The sequence below is a fragment of the Sceloporus occidentalis genome, unplaced genomic scaffold, assembly GCF_023333645.1.
Source record: "Sceloporus occidentalis isolate IW3139 unplaced genomic scaffold, rSceOcc1.0.p SCAF_1, whole genome shotgun sequence".
In the NCBI taxonomy this organism is placed as follows: Eukaryota; Metazoa; Chordata; class Lepidosauria; order Squamata; family Phrynosomatidae; genus Sceloporus; species Sceloporus occidentalis.
The window spans coordinates 225,993,319-226,012,675 of NW_028316981.1; the positions used below are offsets into that span (position 1 = coordinate 225,993,319).

The 19,357-nt window shown below is 40.2% G+C and overlaps 1 protein-coding gene across 2 annotated transcripts in view; it reads right to left on the reverse strand.

The window, feature by feature from the left end:
* Window positions 1-227: 227 nt before the first annotated feature.
* Window positions 228-19,357, reverse strand: part of LOC149323573 (endophilin-A1) — a 127,515-nt gene continuing 108,385 nt past the window's right edge. Inside the window, exons 2-9 of one of the 2 annotated variants that reach the window (XM_089489412.1) lie at window positions 17,508-17,589; window positions 17,051-17,123; window positions 14,549-14,692; window positions 13,749-13,882; window positions 11,727-11,885; window positions 8,426-8,529; window positions 4,522-4,649; window positions 228-2,152 (exon numbers count right to left, since the gene is read on the reverse strand). In XM_089489412.1, the coding sequence (XP_089345538.1) occupies window positions 1,953-2,152; window positions 4,522-4,649; window positions 8,426-8,529; window positions 11,727-11,885; window positions 13,749-13,882; window positions 14,549-14,692; window positions 17,051-17,096 (915 nt within the window). In that variant the 5' untranslated portion in view covers window positions 17,097-17,123; window positions 17,508-17,589 and the 3' untranslated portion in view covers window positions 228-1,952. The remainder of the gene's footprint in view (window positions 2,153-4,521; window positions 4,650-8,425; window positions 8,530-11,726; window positions 11,886-13,748; window positions 13,883-14,548; window positions 14,693-17,050; window positions 17,124-17,507; window positions 17,590-19,357) is intronic. The other variant, XM_089489402.1, reaches the window with a different exon arrangement.

A 19,357-nucleotide genomic window follows, 5' to 3' on the forward strand; every position in this document is an offset into this window, starting at 1 on the left:
AGAGTAAAGTAGGTTACAGTGTTCAGGAGAGGGTTCCATACAGTGTTGAAAATAAAGTTATTTGATTATGATGCCTAAACAAATGGTGCTTCCCCTCCCTTTTCACAATAATGTGAAGATTAAGGATGTGTGTGTGTGTGTGTTCCCTTTGTGTGAAATTGCAAGAAGGGCAAAAAACTTAATGATACAGGAGAAGAAAAAGCACACACACAGCCATTTTGGCCAGTCAGTCAGCATTTTTACTTGAAATATCAGTGCTTTCAATTATATAGTTCATACATTAAAAGCAAAAGGATTGCCTTCATTTCACATGGTCCAATACTGTAGTGGCACATCTGAAGCAGCACAGGAAGAGTCTGTACAGGTATCTCTAGATAAACAGAACCCTGGGTAACTCAAATTAAACAAGCTCTTACAGCAGTTACCAAAAAGAACAGTGAATCGGCTAGACAGATCACTATACACACAAAATGCAAGAAGTGGAATGGGGAAAAAAACCAATATATATAGGAGAATCCGGACAGAAAAATAAGTCAAATGTTTTTGCATATATAGCCACATGTTGCTTAATTGCTCAGCACAAAGATTTCATTTTTAAATTTAGTCCTCACTGAGGGCAGAATATACACAAATGATGTTCAAAGAACACAAGGTAGATGAAAATAAACATACATGGTGTAATTTTCTTTTCATAATTATTCTTTTTCGTGACTATGTAGAACAAGGGCTCTTGGTGTTTTAAAATTACAATGATTTTGTGCCTACACTTTACATGAAGTGAAAACAGTTACACTTTTCTTTATTTTCTTCTTCTAGCTTCATATATTTGCTGCTGGCATTATATACTTTTTACTTTCAGTTTCTGAGCATCCACGCTGGATCTGTGGATCTATACTTACTTTGCCTGTCCCGATCTTTGGATACTTTGCAAATGCAGCCTGGATACTGAAAAGGCCCTAGTCCAGTGGAGGGTAGACTTCCAGATCTGTCTGATCTATTTTATTTCATTCTAGAATCCCAAGATCCACTAACCAGAGCCCAGTGCAAAATGCATACCCTTAGAAATGAAAACAACCAGGGTGCTTCTAAGTGTATTCTGAGCCTTAGAATAAAGTACCAGAAGTGAGGTGTGAAGAGGTGAGCTCACACTCCTTTCATACAGAAGTCCTCTCCTGGTTACCTTCAGCTCTCTTCACTTCAGCAGCCTAATATAGGTGGTAAAAGTCACTTCACTCTTGCTTTCGCTAAGTCGGAAACCCTGGGCAATTTACTGCAAATCACTCAAGGCCTTCCTGTAAATCCCAACCTACTTTCTGTCACCCTTCTGATCTAATACATAAAAGCTGGTTCTGTGCCAACAGCATGTACAGATTAGTGGTGGCTCATTTGCAGAGAACCTGGAGAATGTGTTTTCTTGGTTCTCCTAATACAGGACTCAAGTCATTTTGAGATAAGATACGAAAAGCAGGTTAGTAATTTCTAGGCTTGCATAAACTGCATCCTTTGGAAGGGAGAGATGGAATGACCAAAGATAATTTCTCCCTCATTCTGTAGAGAACTAAAATGGCATTTGAGTGGTGATATGCTTTATCTTCCTCAATAACTCAACCATTCCCATTGCCTCCATACCACACATCACTGGTTACTACCACCTTTCCTTCCCATGACTGCAAACATTTCTGAGCCAGCCATGGCAGCAATATGAAACCCCACATGCCTGGTTCCACTGTCTTGAGAAGATACCACACATCACCACTATGCAGCACAATGACACAAAACCAAATATCGTCTGTGGGGCCTGATGACTAGTTTCACCACTGCAGCTTGTACTTGTGATGTGGAGCAAGCAGCCATTTTATTGATTTGTTTCTGTAGTTTTAAAAGCAGTGGTACTAACACATGACTTTTGTTTGTGGGGGAATGTGGATTCAAGACATGTGGACTCAGCCATTCTAATGAGGCAAAGGAACAAGAATTTCCACATAATTGATAGGAAAGAAGCCCGACTGGCCATGAAGCATCCCTTCATACCAGTTTTCATCAATCTGGTTAGTGAGGGTAATGACATCACCCTCTTTAAAGCCAAGCTCCCCTTCATTTTCTGGATCAAAGTCATACAGAGCTCGACAGCATGGCTGGTCCATGGAAACACCTACAGAGAAAGACACAAATGGGGTTAGACAGAGACAGTATTTGGCATGTACCAAACAATAGCTACAAACTACAACAGCATGGACTGCTATGTTACTTTGTAAAAATATTTTTTTGCTTGTGGCTTTTTAAAAACCCTTGTTGATATTATAGCACCTTTGAGACTTAACTATGCAAAAGAGGCTGGAGCAGAAACTTTCATAGATTTGGTCTACTTCTCAGTAGAAGGTGCTACATGATCCCTTTACATACTGATATTCCAGACTAACATGGCTGTGAACCTTATCACATGGTGGAAATCAGGTAAAATCGGGGGTTTAAACAGCAAAACGCAATATCGCAATTAAGATTTTCACATGGCATCGCTGTTAAATAGGCAATAAACAGCAACAAATCATTCACGGGGAAATCCCAAAAATGATTTGTCACTGTTTATTTCCTGTTTAATAATGATGTGTGTGAAAATCCTAATTGCAATATCATGCTTTGTACAGGATAATCGCTGTTGAAACCCCCGATTTCCCCCCGGTTTTCCCCGTGTGATAAGGTCCTATGTCTCTGAGTTCTACCCTTTATTTATATTGTTCATTAAGTGTACTAATTTTGCTGAATTCAATTTAATAATAAGGCATAACAATTTAATGTGAAGTTGAAGGCTTTCACGGCAAGAATCCATAATTTTTTGTGTGATTTTCAGGCTATGTGGCCATGTTCTGGAAGACTTTATTCCTAATGTTGCACCGGCATCTGTGGCTGGCACCTTTTCTGAACATCAGGAATAAACTCTTCCAGAACATGGCCACATAGCCCAAAAATCTCACAAAAACATAATTTGCTGAGGCTATTTGCAATGTTGTTGTTTTTTCTTTGCAAAACAAGCAGAAGATGCCTTTGTGGTTGGAAGGAATTCAGCTCTGTTTGGTGCATGTTAAATGCTTTTATGGCCATTTCAACACCAGGTGAAGAGTTTTTGCTCTTAGTGTATAGTTTATCGGCTGTACCTTTTTAGTCATGCTATAAAACTGGTCTTATTATTATCTCTCTGCTGGAGATTATACTGTGGTTTCTTGCTTGATGCTATTGGGTTTTAATATGGTATTTTATTATCTTATGCCGTGACATCAGAAAACAGTGCTATTCAGTGTTCTATGTAAATATCATAAATCCATTAATAGGAGCAAATAGGGCTTGGCTATTATGTTTTACCCTGTGTATTAGTTCCTTGCTGGATAAGACGGATTCAGTCAGCAGAGCAGCTCTTTTTCTTGTTATGTCTATAGACAGCAGATGTTCTCAACAGAATTCATATGCAGGATTATATAGTGGTTATATGGTTGCATTAGAACTTGCAAGATCCATATTATACTCTCCACTGAGCCATGATACTCATAGGGTAACTGGGGCCAGTGACTCATGTTCAGTAAAGTGGGAAGGAGGAGACTTTCTTATCCCACTGTGAATTCATTGAACACAAGGTGAGATGTAAACATAACTAAACTAAACTAAACTAAACATTGGGGGAGAGGCAATATGTATCCTGTTCTGTACATGTAGGTCTCTTTTTCTATGTTCTATTAAATGCATAGAGGGCATTCAGGGGTGGGGGCCATCGCATTTTCTGTGTGTTCAGTCAACCCCGATTTAAAAGGTGAAAGCAGAATTCGTGTTTCAGAAGCTATCATCCCAAGGCACTCGTCTATCTTTATTGTTGGTTTGTTCTAGCTGTGAGTGGAAACTGGGTATAAGGTTTTGTACATATTATGATGACCAGTAAATAACAAAGCCTTCAAGTATTATTAACTTACATGATTATTGTGAGAATAAAATGGAGATAATTGTGTGCATGAAACTGAAAGCTCATGGGAGGAGCAATGGGGAAGAATTACAAGAGTTAAGTAAATACAATATACTGACATGCAAAAGGCACCAGTAGGAGCAGCTCCTGGCTTATGTCAAAATAGGAATTTAATGAGTTCTCCCATGATGAAATGAATAGTTTCCCACATGTGATTCCAATGTATCTAAGTATTCAGACTTTGGGCATCATGCTGAAAATATAAAAAGCTGAAATTGCCTAAGTGCCTTAAAGGCACCAGATTCCATCTGATTGTGTAAGCTAAGCAGGGTCAGCCCTGGGAGACTGCCAATGAATACCAGTGCTGTAGGCTATATTTCAGAGGAAGGAACTAGAAAACTACCTGTGCTAAAACCCTATGCAATTCATGGGTTGCCAGTAGTTGACAAGTGACTTGAAGGCATACAGACACACAGTTGGTATCATGATGTCCTCCAACATAACATCTAAAACAAATCTCATAGAGTGTTTCCTATCATACATTCCTCAGCCCCTTTCCTGCCTTCTCTTCTTACTTGTGGGTTTTGGAGTGGTGGCGGTATTGATCCCTCCATTGTGTTGAGTATTTTCACTGCTGAAGTCCAAGCTCATGCGCGGCTTTGGCTGATATTCTCTCCTGGGCTGAACTGATGCTTCTTTTATCCTGCCAGAAAATTAGCAAGTGTGTAAGATACCAGTTTGTCAGCAAATCTTATGCACATAAACAGTTCAAGGGAAAAAAACTTATCTTCACATTCTGAACAAACTGGCATGTCTCAAATAAATAAGTCAGTGTTAAGCACAGGATATTCTTAAGCATCCCTTCTACACTGCAGATTAACCTTCCCCAGTGAGGTGACTTCCAAATATGTTCAGCTTCAATCCCCAGGATCTCACACCATTGTCCACTTTAGCTGAGGATGAAGGGGATCACTGTCTAAAAACACATGGAGAACACCAGGCTTAAGGACTAGGGAAGGATGTACACTTTAGTCTACACTCTCAAAAAACCCCCAAAAAAACTTTACTCTCTTTGGTCCTAAAACTCAACTGAGTACCCATTTTAAAGGATATTTTAAAAAAATATAATTCATCTGTCATAAAAGCAATGAACAGATTGCATGAGCCTGCTGATAGTGTCTATGTTGGGTGAGGGTCATGGAAGTTCTGGGAGTTGTAGTCCAAGGAAGGATGCTTCCAGAAAATGGGGTTGACACTGAAATATTCTCCATGTGGTTGTAGGGGCTACGTGAGACTGAATTTTCCTCCTGGACATCAGTGCCACATACCACAACAACCTTAAGATTCATAGTAAGGGCTATCACATATATTGTGTTTTTTGTGTGCTGCAGAAATGTAAAAAGTTCTCTTAAATAATATAGATAAAATATAGAAAACAGGTGTCAGCTTACTGAATTAGATTTGCTTCAGCTGCTGGGCAACTGCATTTTTCTGTGAAACCTTGCTTGCTACTCTATAATGCATGTAACTACACTAATTAAATTCAGCTAAGAGTAAATTAGGCTGAGATTTTGCCCAGTTTCCATCAGTTGTTTCCTAAAGTGCAATATGGTATGTTTTAACTTATTATGGAAATTTTATCTTGTTTTATTGTATTGTATTTTCATCTTTTATTTGTGATGAAGCAATAAAACTGAACATAATGTGATGTTTCTATGGAGTCTTCTCCCACAAGAGTGAGACTCTTCAGATGGAATTCTCTGTCAGATACTTAGGGCTGTTAGTGTATTATACGAATTGTTGCGGATTTTCACACATTCGCATCAGTGATCAATTGTCTTCACTTTCCTGCACAAATTCACATCTATTCACCCTCCCTTTGACAAAAATGCACAGCCATTTTTATGGATGACCACACATTCAATAATGCACATCCTTGTGGATACTTGTGAATACTCCATTTAAAAGTAAACCACAAACACTTTTTCAATGGAGTTTATAGAGTTCCCCCCACAAGAAGTCTTAATTGCATGTGGGTGGATTACAGACTATTCAGTTCGAATGTAATTATGTAGACAAGCCCTTAGTTGCATAGGTAAGTAGTGTCTGCCATCCAGACCCCCCAATCCCCATTCACTGGGCAACAGCCATTGCAATTAATAGTGGTCTATTCCCCTGTTGATCAGGAAGCAGCTGACTGATGTTCCCACACACTCCCATGAGCAATCTTCATTGTGACAGGCAGGAGTCCACAATTCCCCATTGTGCCACAGATTTCTCATGCAATGGGGAATGGGAACATCAGTTATCTCTTCCCAATCAACAGGGGAACAGATCCCCATCAATAACAGCGGATGTTGCCCAGTAAGTGGGGATGGGAGTGTGTGGGTTTTTAAGGTCCCTACACATTCCCTAAACTTCACAGTATATCAGGATTATGAATATGAGCCATGCATGAATGCATAACTCTAGCTTACACATTCATAACTGCCTCTGTGAATTCTGGCCATTAAATTAACTTCAGAGAAGTCCAAATAATCTTGATAAGATTAGCAAAATTGTTCAGGAGATTTTCTTCCACAACTACCTCATGAACACATTGGTAGCTTTCGGACTAGCCAAAGGAGAGAACTGATAAGCATGTATTTCAACAAAAGCAAAATAGGAGACAGGATCCATGTGCTGACAGCTGGCTCCATCCCTGCTATCCTTTTGGCGGCAGGTAAAGACATTCTTATGCTGTCAGGCCTTTTCAAGCTGCTAAGGGCTGGGATTTAAATATTGTACATTCTAAATTTTAAGGTTTGTATTTTTAACATGTTACATTTTAACTCATATCTGTTTTAACCTTTTAAATTGTTTGTTTTTTTAAATTCTATATTTATACTTTTTAATTTTGGATTGTTTTTAAATTTGCTGTTAGCTGCTTTGAGTTCCTATGTTGGGAGAAAAGTGGGATATAAGAAAAGAATAATAACAATTGTCTTTATTTTCTTATTACTTTAAAAGCCCAACATGTTTCAACTTCTATCAAAATTGGTCTTCTTCAGTGGCTATATTAAAAATAGAAGTTGCTAGAGTTTTGTCCAATTCTTTGGAGAGTGTCTTACACAACTCCAGAGATTTCTGTTTGAAGTGTTGCCCCTGAAGAAGATCAGTTTTGATAGAGGCTGAAAACTGTTGGGCTTTTTAAAGTAATAAGAAAATAAACAAGTGACCATATATCAGCACATGCAGCATGTCTCCTATTCTTCCAATTCTTCCAACTGCAAACATCATGTACAAGAGGCTGCCCCTGGAGATGGCTCAGAAACTGCTGACTCAAACACCATATAGAAACCATCTAACACTGATTTTAAAGAATTGCACAGGCTGCCAATACATCTGCAGACTGAATTCAATGTGCTGATGATGTTTGGAAGCCCCAAATATCTTTATATCAGAAGGAGTATTTTTCCCTATATATGCTTCACCAGTAGGTGAAGAGAGTCATGGGAAAGGCCTTCTCCATCTTCCCCAGCCTAACTGAAGAATTTAATGCCCTTGGTACAAGACATTGGCTTTATTTTGTCACCAAGTTAAAATGCATCCTTTTATTAATGCCTTTGGGGTTAATAATTTTATCGAAAACTCTCCTCCCTCCTTTTACTGTATATTATATATTATTCTACCATTAGACTGTTTTAACTATTTAAATGACTCGGTTTTTTCATATATTTTTGAATGTTTGAATTATTTAAAGTAATCCCTCCATATTTGCGGCTTTGATATTTGCAGATTTGATTATTCACGGATTTCATTAATATGTTCTCTCTAGGACTGTCTAGGTCCTCCAGTGCTACTCTATGGTCAACTTTAACTAAAAGTTGCACTGAAAGACCATTTGTAGCTCCTCCAGCGCAATTATGTGGTCAATGTCTGGCAGATGTTGACCACAGAGATTCACTGGAGAACCTAGAGATTCCTAGAGAGGTGTCCTCTCAGGTAAAAACAGTGTTTTTGTTATTTGCGGTTTTTCCATATTCACAGGGGTCTTGTTCCCCTAACCCTAGCAAATATGGAGGGACAACTGTATATCATTTTTAATTTTAAATTATTGGAGATCTTATGATATAAGACAGGATTAATACACAAAATCTTTCACTTAAAAAAAGCCAGATCTTCATTCCTGTCATTCCTATTAAGACCTATAAGAAAAGGACGGAAACAGGACCCTGATATAAACTGTGAGCCGTAAAACACTGCAGACATTGCTGCCAAATGCCAGATAGGGGGGAAGGGAATTATGTTCCTCCTAGCCTCCACCCAGCTTGCTGCTACTGGTAGTGAAGAACCAATATGATCAGTCAGGGAGAAAGGAATGAAACAACGGGATTATCAGGACTCAGTGGGTGAATCAGAAGGGAGGGGACAGGTTTTTTTTTTATGGCTTGACACCACCACCACCATCCAACACATAGAGATACTTGTGGCATTTACCTCTCTTCCAACCTGGAACTAACTTGTTGAAGGATCTGTGTGGCTTGTTTGTGATATTCCAGCTGGGCTTGTACAAGTGCAGAAAGCTGGCTCACTTGCTCAATCTGAAAAGGCAAAGCCTTCCTTTAGTATCTCTGTGACACTTCTTCAAAGAGATTTCTTAATGCACGTACCTTCTGATGCTTGAAGAGGCTATAAAGGAGGTCCTGTTCACACTGAAATGGATGTTAGAACTGAATACAAATAAGTTGCACTTCAACTCTTGACCACGGCTGGCCAGAAGGCGGACTGTGTTTCACTGGGCTACCACTGGCCATTTTCCGGAGGGCCACCTAATGCCAGATAATTACTACAACAAATACTAGTTGGACCTTGGTCTGGTCCAGCAAGATGCTTCTTATGTTCCTATGAACAAGTGGCATATATAGGCTCACTAAACGAAGATGAGTTATTCCTCAGGTGTTAATAGACATTGAATGTCAATATTGGTGGGAAAAAGAGGGATATATAAAGTAAAGAAAATAAATGCAAAATACAACCAGTAGATTACAGAGACCCAGAAGAGAAGACAGAACCTTCCACCTCCCAGCCTATGAGAGTGAAATTTCAGAGAAATGCCTATGCTTTGCTATGATGAAGTGACTGTCCATTGGGATGGAAGAGCTGCTTAGGAGCAGAGGACTATTCTGGAAGACAGGGTTCCTCCTGAAGCAAAGATTGAACAAGGACCTACAGTGATGTCTTGCTGAAGCCCACAGGACATGGCTTTATTGTTTCTGGACAGTAACAGTTGCAGGGTCTATACTCAGCTCTAGCCTTGACAGCCATCCTGAAAATCTGGATGTCTTCCTTGCTGGATCCTCTTAGTCTTTCCTCTATACTGTCCTTGGAAGGTTCCCTTGCTTCCTGCTGAGAGGCCATGATTGAACTCTGTGATAGAATCTGCCTTGGTCAGATCTGCTTTTTACCCTGGAGACTACTTGCCATGAAGGAGCGTACACATTGATCTAACTGAAGAAAATTTTCATACTGGATTATCTACACTTCAATTCCAATCAGTCCAATTAGTTTAATCACTTATAGCGGCGGCACTCAAACTTTTTACCTTTGGAACAACCCTTTACATGCAGATGTTGTGCCCCAGTATTGTATATGAATAAAAATATTTTGTTTATTTAATGTGTGTATTTTTATTCACACATTCATATGCATTCATCTTTTAACATTTTATAAGGAAATAACATCATTGAAATTGAACTGTTTTATTTAAGTAAATTCAATATTTAACTTAAGTTAAAAGGTAAATTTTATATATGAAAAAATTGGAAAGAGGAAGAGGGGGGATCAGAGCCTCCATGTCTTGCACACACACCCTTAAATAACCCTCGACCCCAGAGGGTCCTGCCACACTGAGAACCACTGACTGCACCACAAACACATTCCCCAAACGACTGTTGTCATCACATTGTTCCTCAGTTACTATTTCCTATCTCATTATATTAAATCAGTACCTCAATAAAGCTATATTAAAGTTTTAAAATATGACCTACAAGCTTGCTATTTGAAGCAGCAGGACAGCATCCAATACCACAAAACAAATCCACCCACAGGTAGCTGAGCTTCCCAGTTCAAGAAAGTAGCTTCTCACTGTCACAGATAAAAAACACACCAGGCTCTGCCAATTTTACTACATGGGTAAGTAGGAAAGGAACATTTTAAGCCTAGAAGGACCAATTTGTTCCAAAAAGAAATAAGTGAAGTTTCATATTACTTTGAACACAGCATTACAGCTCTTCTAGACTGCCCAATATTCCTGCTAAATGTTGGGGCATTTGTAATGGCTGTTTCCACTCCAACATCCAATTGTGTCTAAATATATCACATTTTGAGTCATTTTGTTGTTGCTGCTGTGGGCAGTAGAAGATTTAAGCATGGTTCCTAATCTGCATGCTATTTTCCCCCAGCTGCGATGTAGTTAAGCTACGATGTGGTGTGGTTTTCCATTATCCCTGTCATTTCCTACATGGATTCAGCATATGCATTTCCTCCAGTGCCTATTTTTCCAGTCTTGCACTTTGCTTCTATTTTTTGTTTCTACTTTTCTATTTTTAAAAGTTTGTTTTAACAGTCATTGTGTTGAAGTGATGCACAGTTATACTGCTCTAGCACTATAACTTGAAAAAGGAGGAAAGGAGAAGAAATGTTCAGTGTGGTAACCAGAAATAGAGTGAGGGCAAGCAGGTCAGTGGGACACCTCTGTGGTGAAAGTCACACTCCTCATTTGAAACATCATAAGTGGAATCACTCAGAAATATAGCAGAAGGAACGAAGAGAAGGAATAGAGATGTGTGACCTTTACCCCATCCTGTATCATAAACTCCCAGGAGAAGAAAAAGATCACCATCCCCTGCACAGAGTATAAAAAACTGTGTCCAGTAGAAGAACTTAAGGAGAAAAAGAAAAGAGTTATCCTAGATATTTTTCAAATTGATATTTTTAAAAACTCTGATCAGTATAGCTACAATTCCCACCAAATCCCCAAAATTTGGACTGATCTGGAGGAAACTTTCAAAACCAATTTCACTTTCTGATGCAAAATTATGTGGACTGAATACGTTTAGCTTTGGGCAACAGAAAATGTACACGAAATTACTAATGGCATACTTCCTCACTTAATAAGAAATGTCCTCATTTGTTCGTAAGCAATGTAAATTACAGTGTAGTTTTAACTTGACTCACTACAGTATCTACAGAGTCAGAGCATGTAATAGTATCACCTTATTTCATTATCTCCTTGAATAGTCTTCTGAGGCAGGTTGCTATTGTTCACACTGTGTGGATTTAGATCTGATTCCAATAAGCTGTGATACTTCAAGGTTATTCAAAGAATTCATAGTTGAGCTAAGATTCCTTTTGTAATCCATGTCTCTCAGATTCAGCTCCAACATTCTGTCCAAAGATTATCAGAAAGGCATCTTCTATGCTTCTATTTGCATAGAGGGCGACAGCAAGCAGAATAATTTACTAAGTGAGGGCAGGCAGCCAATACATTTTGCAAAGTTTTGCTTTTGGGACTCCAGGAATGCAAACTCACTTTTCTAGCAGTATGTTCAAATTCCATCTGTTATATAAGGCTTGACCTTGGAAAGCTAGCTCTGCATTCTCACAGAATGAAGTCTAGGAAACAAGAATATTAGACTTGGTTCTCAAGTTATTGCTAGTCATTTAAAAAGTCATTAACCTGGCAACAGAAATGTTAGTATCCCAACATATGCAAAGGGTATAAGAATAATTTGCTTACATCCATCTCTAGCAAATTAAACATGCTGGATTCAGCAATTTCCTTTGACTCATCAAACTTCTCGAGAGCTTGACGAAGTTCATCATCTGGGATCTTGCCTTGTCTTTTCTTCTTGTAATCAAAGTCAAGGCGTCTTCCCTCCAATTTTTTCAGGTGGTGCTGGAATAAAAGGGGAAGGGGATGCATGTTATGAATTCGTATCCGGAACTGTTAATAAAGCTTCTGAGAATAGTGCTAATTCCTTTCAAAACAAGGCATGCTTCCAGACAAGGTTTTGGCTGTGCAATCATGCTGTTTCATTTATGGAGGTTTCATGGAACTCCAGATGTTGTTGACTTCAATTTGCAGCCCTCCTGCGTTTTACTACACCTTGTACAACAACTTGTTTTTTCTTGCCAGAGATAATCCAGGAAGGAAAAAAGATGCAACAGCTGCATAATGCCTTTTAGGTTTGAGCAATAGGAGATATCTGTCTAGGAGTACACTGTACTTTTCTTTTTAAAGACAAGCCATATGCAACATGGTGTAGTGGTCTGAGTGTTGGATTGAGATACCAAGAATACTTTGTATCTGTTTTTGTTGTTTTATAATTCCAAATTCATCACAAATCCTTTGGGCCAAATTAAAATTCATTGAACTTTTGGCTAAACTCCAATGAAAACCTTAAACAGAAAGGTTAGACTCCCTCTTGCACGGTTTCTCTGATCTTACAAGACATCCTTTTGTCTTGCCTCAAGATTTCCTCAAGTCACAACTCTCAGATTTTGCTGTAGAAGAAACACCTATAAACATCAATGATGACCTGTGGCGTCTATGCTGGGGTGGGTACTCTATTCTGAACTTTATTCCAGTTTTTAAAAGAGCTATTGAAAGTGCTGAATCCTATGGCCAAAATAGGTTTGGCCCCTTAGATAGTTCTTTTAAAGTCTTGAATAAAACCAAGGCCCGTTACAGACCGCCCAAAAAGGGTGGTCTTGGGCCACTGCCAGTTGCAGCACGGAGGAGCCGCAGCAGCCAAACCGCGCGACTCCTCTGTGCTGCAAAAAAGGAGTGCAGAAATCGCACTCCTTCCGGCAACCCGGAAGAGCCGCCGCAAGTGCCAAAGCGCGCACTCGCGACAGCTCTTCCGGGTTTAGACGTCTGGACGCTGTGCGTCCGTTACGTCAAGATGGCGCCGCCCGTCTGTATAGGGCGCCGCCATCTTGCCGTACGGAATACGCGTGAGGGGCAAGGCGTGTCCGGAAGCGCCGCCCCTCGCACGTATTCCTGGCACAATGACGGCGCCGCTTAGGCCCGTCTGTAAGACACCCAAGACTGCATTCATGGAATCTCTGAAATGGGAACCGCTGGCTGCCAGTTTGAAGCATTCGTTTTATTATTTCCTTTTATACTTCTCCGTGTATTTTTGCTGCTACTACTGCTACTGCTGTTTTTATATCATGGAGGGGGAAGGAAGAGAAACCTAAGTCATTCAAAGCAATGTAATTCATTATTAATATATTTAGAAAAAAATCACTGTTAATAGAAGCAATAATTTATGTGTTTGTGTCATTTGCCTTCAAGTCATTTCTGACTTATGAAGACCCTAAGGTGAACCTATCACAGGATTTTCCTGGCAAGTTTCTTCGAAGTGGGTTTGCCACTGCCATCCTCGGCACAGGAGAGGTTGTCACTTGCCCAAGGTCACCCAGTGGGTTTTCACAGGTGAGCACAGATTCAAACCCTGGTCTTCCAGTGTCCTAGTTCAACATTCAAACCAAGCAACAGTAGAGTAGATTTCTGGCCTTAATAAAATTGTCTAAGACACATGACATTGCAGCTGTTCTGTTTTTATTGCCTTGAAATGTCTAGGTTAATAGGACAATAGTGAGCTGGGGGTTTCTACTTCCCTTTCTAACATTATTGGCTTGAAGAGTGGGTCAAGGCATGGCATCATGAGTTGTGTTTTCTGGGGCATGTTAAGAAAAAAGAGATCCATGCCTCTTATCATGTCTCTTAGTGAAATAATATTTATAGCAATACCTGTATTTCCCTCAGATCTTTGTCATGGAGATTTTGAAGAGGATCAATAAAATTCTGTTTCACTTCAATGTCCAAACAATCTTTGACCTCAGAAAGCTCCCTCATGGCTTCCCCAACATCCCCTAGAGCTGGGCCTGAAAAATAAGTAAGATATTTTATCTTGAAGTAAATGCTTTCACATTAATATAGAGCTATACAAGATTTTGAAAAATTCATTGAGCAATAAAATTCTATTTGACTAATTTATCAGGAAACAAAATCACAAGGCAGAGGAGCACCAATTCCATGTTTCTGCCACCTTGCCTCCTCTCTGCCTCCTTTCCCACCTGCCAAGCATCCCCTTCCAGGTCTGGGAGGCGAAGGAAGAGGAGGCATGACCATGACCACTGAGGATCAGTGGGCAGAGATGGAGATGCTTGCCTCACTTGCTGAAAGTGACTGTGAGCTCCTTTTTCCACTCACTGAGTTGCACCTCATCCAACGCCTTCAATGTTTGGAGAGCAGTAAGGATAACCACTTAGGGTGTCACCTGGTGTGATCCACATGCCCTACATTCCCCTAGTGATGCCCCTCACCATAACTATAGTGTTTACACATACGTATCTCCTATAAAGGATTCTAGCGATGATTATTCATTTTATAGAGGTTCTCAGGGTATGATTAAGAGATGCTCTAGCCTGGTTCCAGCATGGTGGTGGGACAGTAGGGACAACTTTCCCAGCAAGTACACTGTCGAAGTCCATCCCATGATAAACAGTGCCCATTATATTTTGTGAGAGTAAATTGGAAGAAACTATTACCAAAGTTGCATTCGTCTCCAAGTTCTTTTGAAAACTTCAACATTGCTTCTGCGAGAAGAGCCTCAGCTTGAGGGTAACCTGGTCCTTTTTCCTGCCCTCTAATTTTGGACATGGTGTTGAGCATGCTGAGCCTAGCTCTGGAAGCTGCAAACAAACAAACCAAAAACCAAAAAAACCATGCTAATCGGAAAAGAGAAAATCAGCTAGGGAGATGGGGGGGGGGAGAGTGTGGATGAAAGGAACAGAACTGATATGAAAAGAAATGTCACAGCAAGTTCTTCAGTCATGGCTCAGACTCAAGTGACAGGTGTCCACAACATCAAATCCTGATTTGTCACCTTCCTCCATGTTTGCCCCCTCTTCCACAGGGTGAAGTTTGCCATAGCCATAGAAATAATCCTCTTCTCTACATGTCTACCCCAGATGAGAAGGAGACAGCAGCTTTACCTCCACCTTTCCTCTGGAGTCTTGCATAATGTGAGAGGACTTCTTTGTTCTTTTCCCTTGCCCGACTATGTATGAAGCAGCAGACTCATCTTTAGAGGGTTATAAGAAAGCTCAGTCCCCTCATTCTTAGTGTAGGGTTCCAAAGAATGTTGTTGCTAAGAAGATATTCCAAATGCACAAAGCATACACATCTCCCTTAAGTTATGGAGGATGTATGCACATATAAATTATGTGTTTTCCCCTTAAAATATATGCAAGTTCTAACCAGGATAGATATGCAACTGTAAAGGTGGCTGGAAAGATTTATGCAAGCATGTAGCCTTCATTACTGAAGCAAGGCATGTGGTGTGTAGCTGGGCATAGCAGCGTCACTAGGGTTGGTATCACCCGGTGTGGTAACTCATGGTGTCACCTCCCTAATTGACCTCCTCACACCATATAGAATCCTTAGTAATGTTTTTTAAATTGAGTCTGTCGCACTTTGGCCATATCAGGAGAAAAAATGAATCATTAGAAAAGGCACTGGGTGCTTGGCAAGGTGGAAGGCAGTAGGAAGAGAGGATGACCACATGCCAGATAGTTAGACTCTATGAAAGAGTCTTCAGGTTTGAGCCTGCAGGACCTAAGCAGTGCAGTGGAAGACGGGGATCTTGGAGGTGTCTTATCCATGGTGTTGCCATGAGTTGAGCTTGACATAAGGGCAGCTAACAACAACAGCTACTACCTCCCAAAGCATTGTGCTGCTGTTTGTGCCACCAGAAATCCTTTCCAGGGACACTAGTCCTGATCGCTGCATATTTCTGGCTCTCTTAAAACTTGTGCTAGGTGTGAAGGAGGCACAAAGCAGACTTGGCTTCAAGGCAGCCAATCACAGTTCAGAGAGACAGTGAAGGATCAGAAAGTATAAAAAGCAGGAGTGTGTGTCTGAAGGAATTCAGTCAAAGTTGAGAGTTGACAGTCGGATGAGTCAGTGGGGAGTGAATGTGTACTCTTTGCCTGAGTTGATTGAAGGGCGAGGTCTGACTTAACTCAGGTTGAATATCATTATATGGTTGGAATTAACTACTGGAACTTGTTAAAGCATTTACTATTCCACAGGCTTTAATAAACCACATTGATTTTCTTATTGTTTTGTTAACTCTGATTCAGACTGTCTTTTTTCATCCTGAGTCACGCTTATTATAAAGAACACAAAACTAACACACAAATTTTCCACACTGAAGTCATCTGGATGCCCAGAAACCCGATCCAGAAAAGAGGAGAATTGGGGGAACAAGGGCAGGTTGAGTGGCAGGATCCCTAGGAGCTGGAGTATTAGGGCCAGCCTGGGTAATGGGATTTGTCACACTAAAGAATTAATAAAAGTAACCACAAACTGGCATAAATTCCTTGAAGTCCTCATTGACCTGTAAATAATGGCTGTTATAATAAAAGAAGTCTATCAAAAGCTCAAATTTGCACATGCATAGATGTTCCTCTTCAGACATACTGTTGTAATAAGATGCAGGGATACAAGTCATGGGGCCATTTCACACTGATGAGAGACTAAGAATTTTAACTTATACTTTCAGTAAAGAAATAGGAATTTTCCTTAGGAAGAGTAGAATCCAATCTTAGTCCCAAACAAAACAGACCAGGTGCAATGAAAGGGACTTGTCCATCAAAATCAAAACAAGTCATATTGAATTCAATGGGTTTCCTCTTGTTGGGACTAAAACTAGATCTAGCCAAGATCGTCATTTGAGATCTGTGCTAACAAGATTAGATCAAGCTGAACTCTTAACCTTTGCTTTCATGCCACAGTAATGGAAAAACTCTTTAAACCCATCTATATGTGTCATACTTCAAGGAAGAGAGGGCATTGCCTTCCTTTGCTGAGTGTTTCACTATGGGATGAAAACAGGATCAATGAGCAAACAGTGACAGAGAGAAAGGATGCAGAAGTGATCTCTCCAATACCTTTTCAAAACATCTTCACTTACTATTCTTTATAGAAGTTATATTATGCAAGCTCTAAACAAAAATACACCCTGATTCATAGAGAAGCACCATTACCTGGGTTAGGTTGAAGGTATTCTATTGTCCTGGTCATTATTTCCATCACAGCCCTGCTGGTGATGTCCACTTTCTAAAAATGCAAAAGGGAGAGAGGGAGAACAAATTCCAATGAGGACAAACATATGCATTATCTCTGCCATTACTTTCTGAGCTTATTGCTCCACTGGCAATAGCAACTACATGTGAACTGACACAGTTAACTGCTGTACTCTCCTAACAAGTGATCTTGTATGTGGGCGAACTCTAAATCTACTGTGACAGAAGATCTACAATACTCATTTAAGAGGCTAGAGAATGATTCTCCTTATGCTATACCCTTTTTAACAGCTTCTCCAAGAAGCTGTGTATGCAACTGCAAGACCTGGCTGTTACAGGTGAGCTTCCAGATCTTACTTCATTTCTGGGAAGAGAGAGTTTTCACTTCCGCCACTGCCCAATTATCCTCTGGCAGTACCTTGTTTTTTGCAGAGAAGATCAAGGAAGTCACTTCCTGACTGTTTTCCTTCCTTGTTCTCTCTTATGTTGACATCTCCTGCCTGCAGTTGGGAAGGGAAAAAGTAGGGAAAAGCAGAATAGGATAAGGAAGGAAAACAACAGGGAGCAAAATTTTGACTTCTCTTTTGTTTTCCTCTCCTTTCCCTTTTTTTTTAAAAGCAAGGCACTTCCAGCAGGATGGTGGGTAACTGCTGCCATCTCCTTGCCCACAATGTAAGGAATGGAGCAAGAGGTCCCCAATGAGTGGGTGTGCCTGTAATAGCTGTTAGGACAAAGAGTGGCCTATATGCATGCGGTGCAAAGCTCTTTCAGTTCATTAGGATTGCTGCAGCCGTCTCCACAACCAGAGCATGAGATAAAACTTGGGCTAGAAGGGAGAGGGAGGGGGGTCTGCAACTGTGGTTATCTGAAATGGCTGTCCATTATATGCCTAGGAAAGCTTCTGTACATTACCAAAAGGGTATTATATGAATTACATTTCAATCAGAGAACCATGGCATCAATAAACAGCTGTGATCTTTCTTCTAGTCTCAGACCCTGCACATTCCCCATGCTGCTTAGTGAAGGGAAAACACTGAAGGGGAAACTAAGTGGCACATCACAGCAGGAGAAATGATACACTTGTTGAAGCACGAAGAAAATGGGAATCAATCCTGCTTCCTCCACTGGCATTAAATAAATAGTTGAATAAATGACTAACTGAGAAAATTATATCAGTGCCTTTCAAATCCTGCTCCCAAAAGTGTCATCAGTACACTGGGTGTCACATGACTCAGAAGATCAGAAAAGCCTAGAGTGACTGTTTAGTGACTCTGTGTAAAGGTATAGTAAGCATTTCCTCAGGCATCAGGATGGAGGTCTGCTAACATTCTGCTTAAGGAAGAGCAAACCAGAATTAGACTGCCATCTCTATAAAAATACTATCTGGCTTACTAGCCCCTTCCCACCATCTACCATTCCAAAGTATCTTGAGACAATTTCTAGCTGTAATGCATAGATCTCTTTGCACATATACAAAATTAATGCATATAGTTCATAGTTTGGATGTTGTTTTCGTGTGCCATCATTTCTGACTTGTGGCAATCCTAAATTGACACTATCGTGAGAGTTTTATGGCAAGATTTGTTCAGAGTAGGTTTGCCTTTGCCTTCCTCTGAGGCTGAGAGAGTATGCCTTGACTAAGGTCACCCAGGGATTCAAATCCTGATCCCCAGAGTCATAGTCCAATGCTCAGACTACTACCCTGCTGGCTCTCTGATACTTTGGATCTCACCCTCTAAATGCATGGGATTGAAATTGGCTCAACATGGTCAGTTTGACAACAGTTGAACAGAAATCTGTAAGTTACACTTGCTCAGTTACCACCATTAACTACCCTCCCCCCCCCCCCCCCCCAGTTCTATTCATATACACCTGCCTTGATATGGACACACAAGTATTGGCTTGCATTACTAATCTATTCTCTGTGCCCTGGTTTTATTTATTCATCCACCTGCTTCATTGTCTAATGACAGAAAGCTCTTTGGAGGTTAGGGAATAATTAAAATTTATTAGATGTCATTACAATGCTTAGCACAGTGAACACTGGCCTAATTGAGGTCTCTAAGCACCAACATAAAATAGAAAGGCAAGAACATTGAAAGCTATGAAGGAAGAAGTAGAAAGAGCACTAATAAAAGTGAGTCTCACGTTCTTAAGTCAGCTTTTGCCCACGCAGCCAATGTAGCCAAAAACCTATTAAAAATAGCTCAATGGGGCATACATGACTCCCACAGACCCATTTTGTCCTTTAGCAACTTACTTATATGA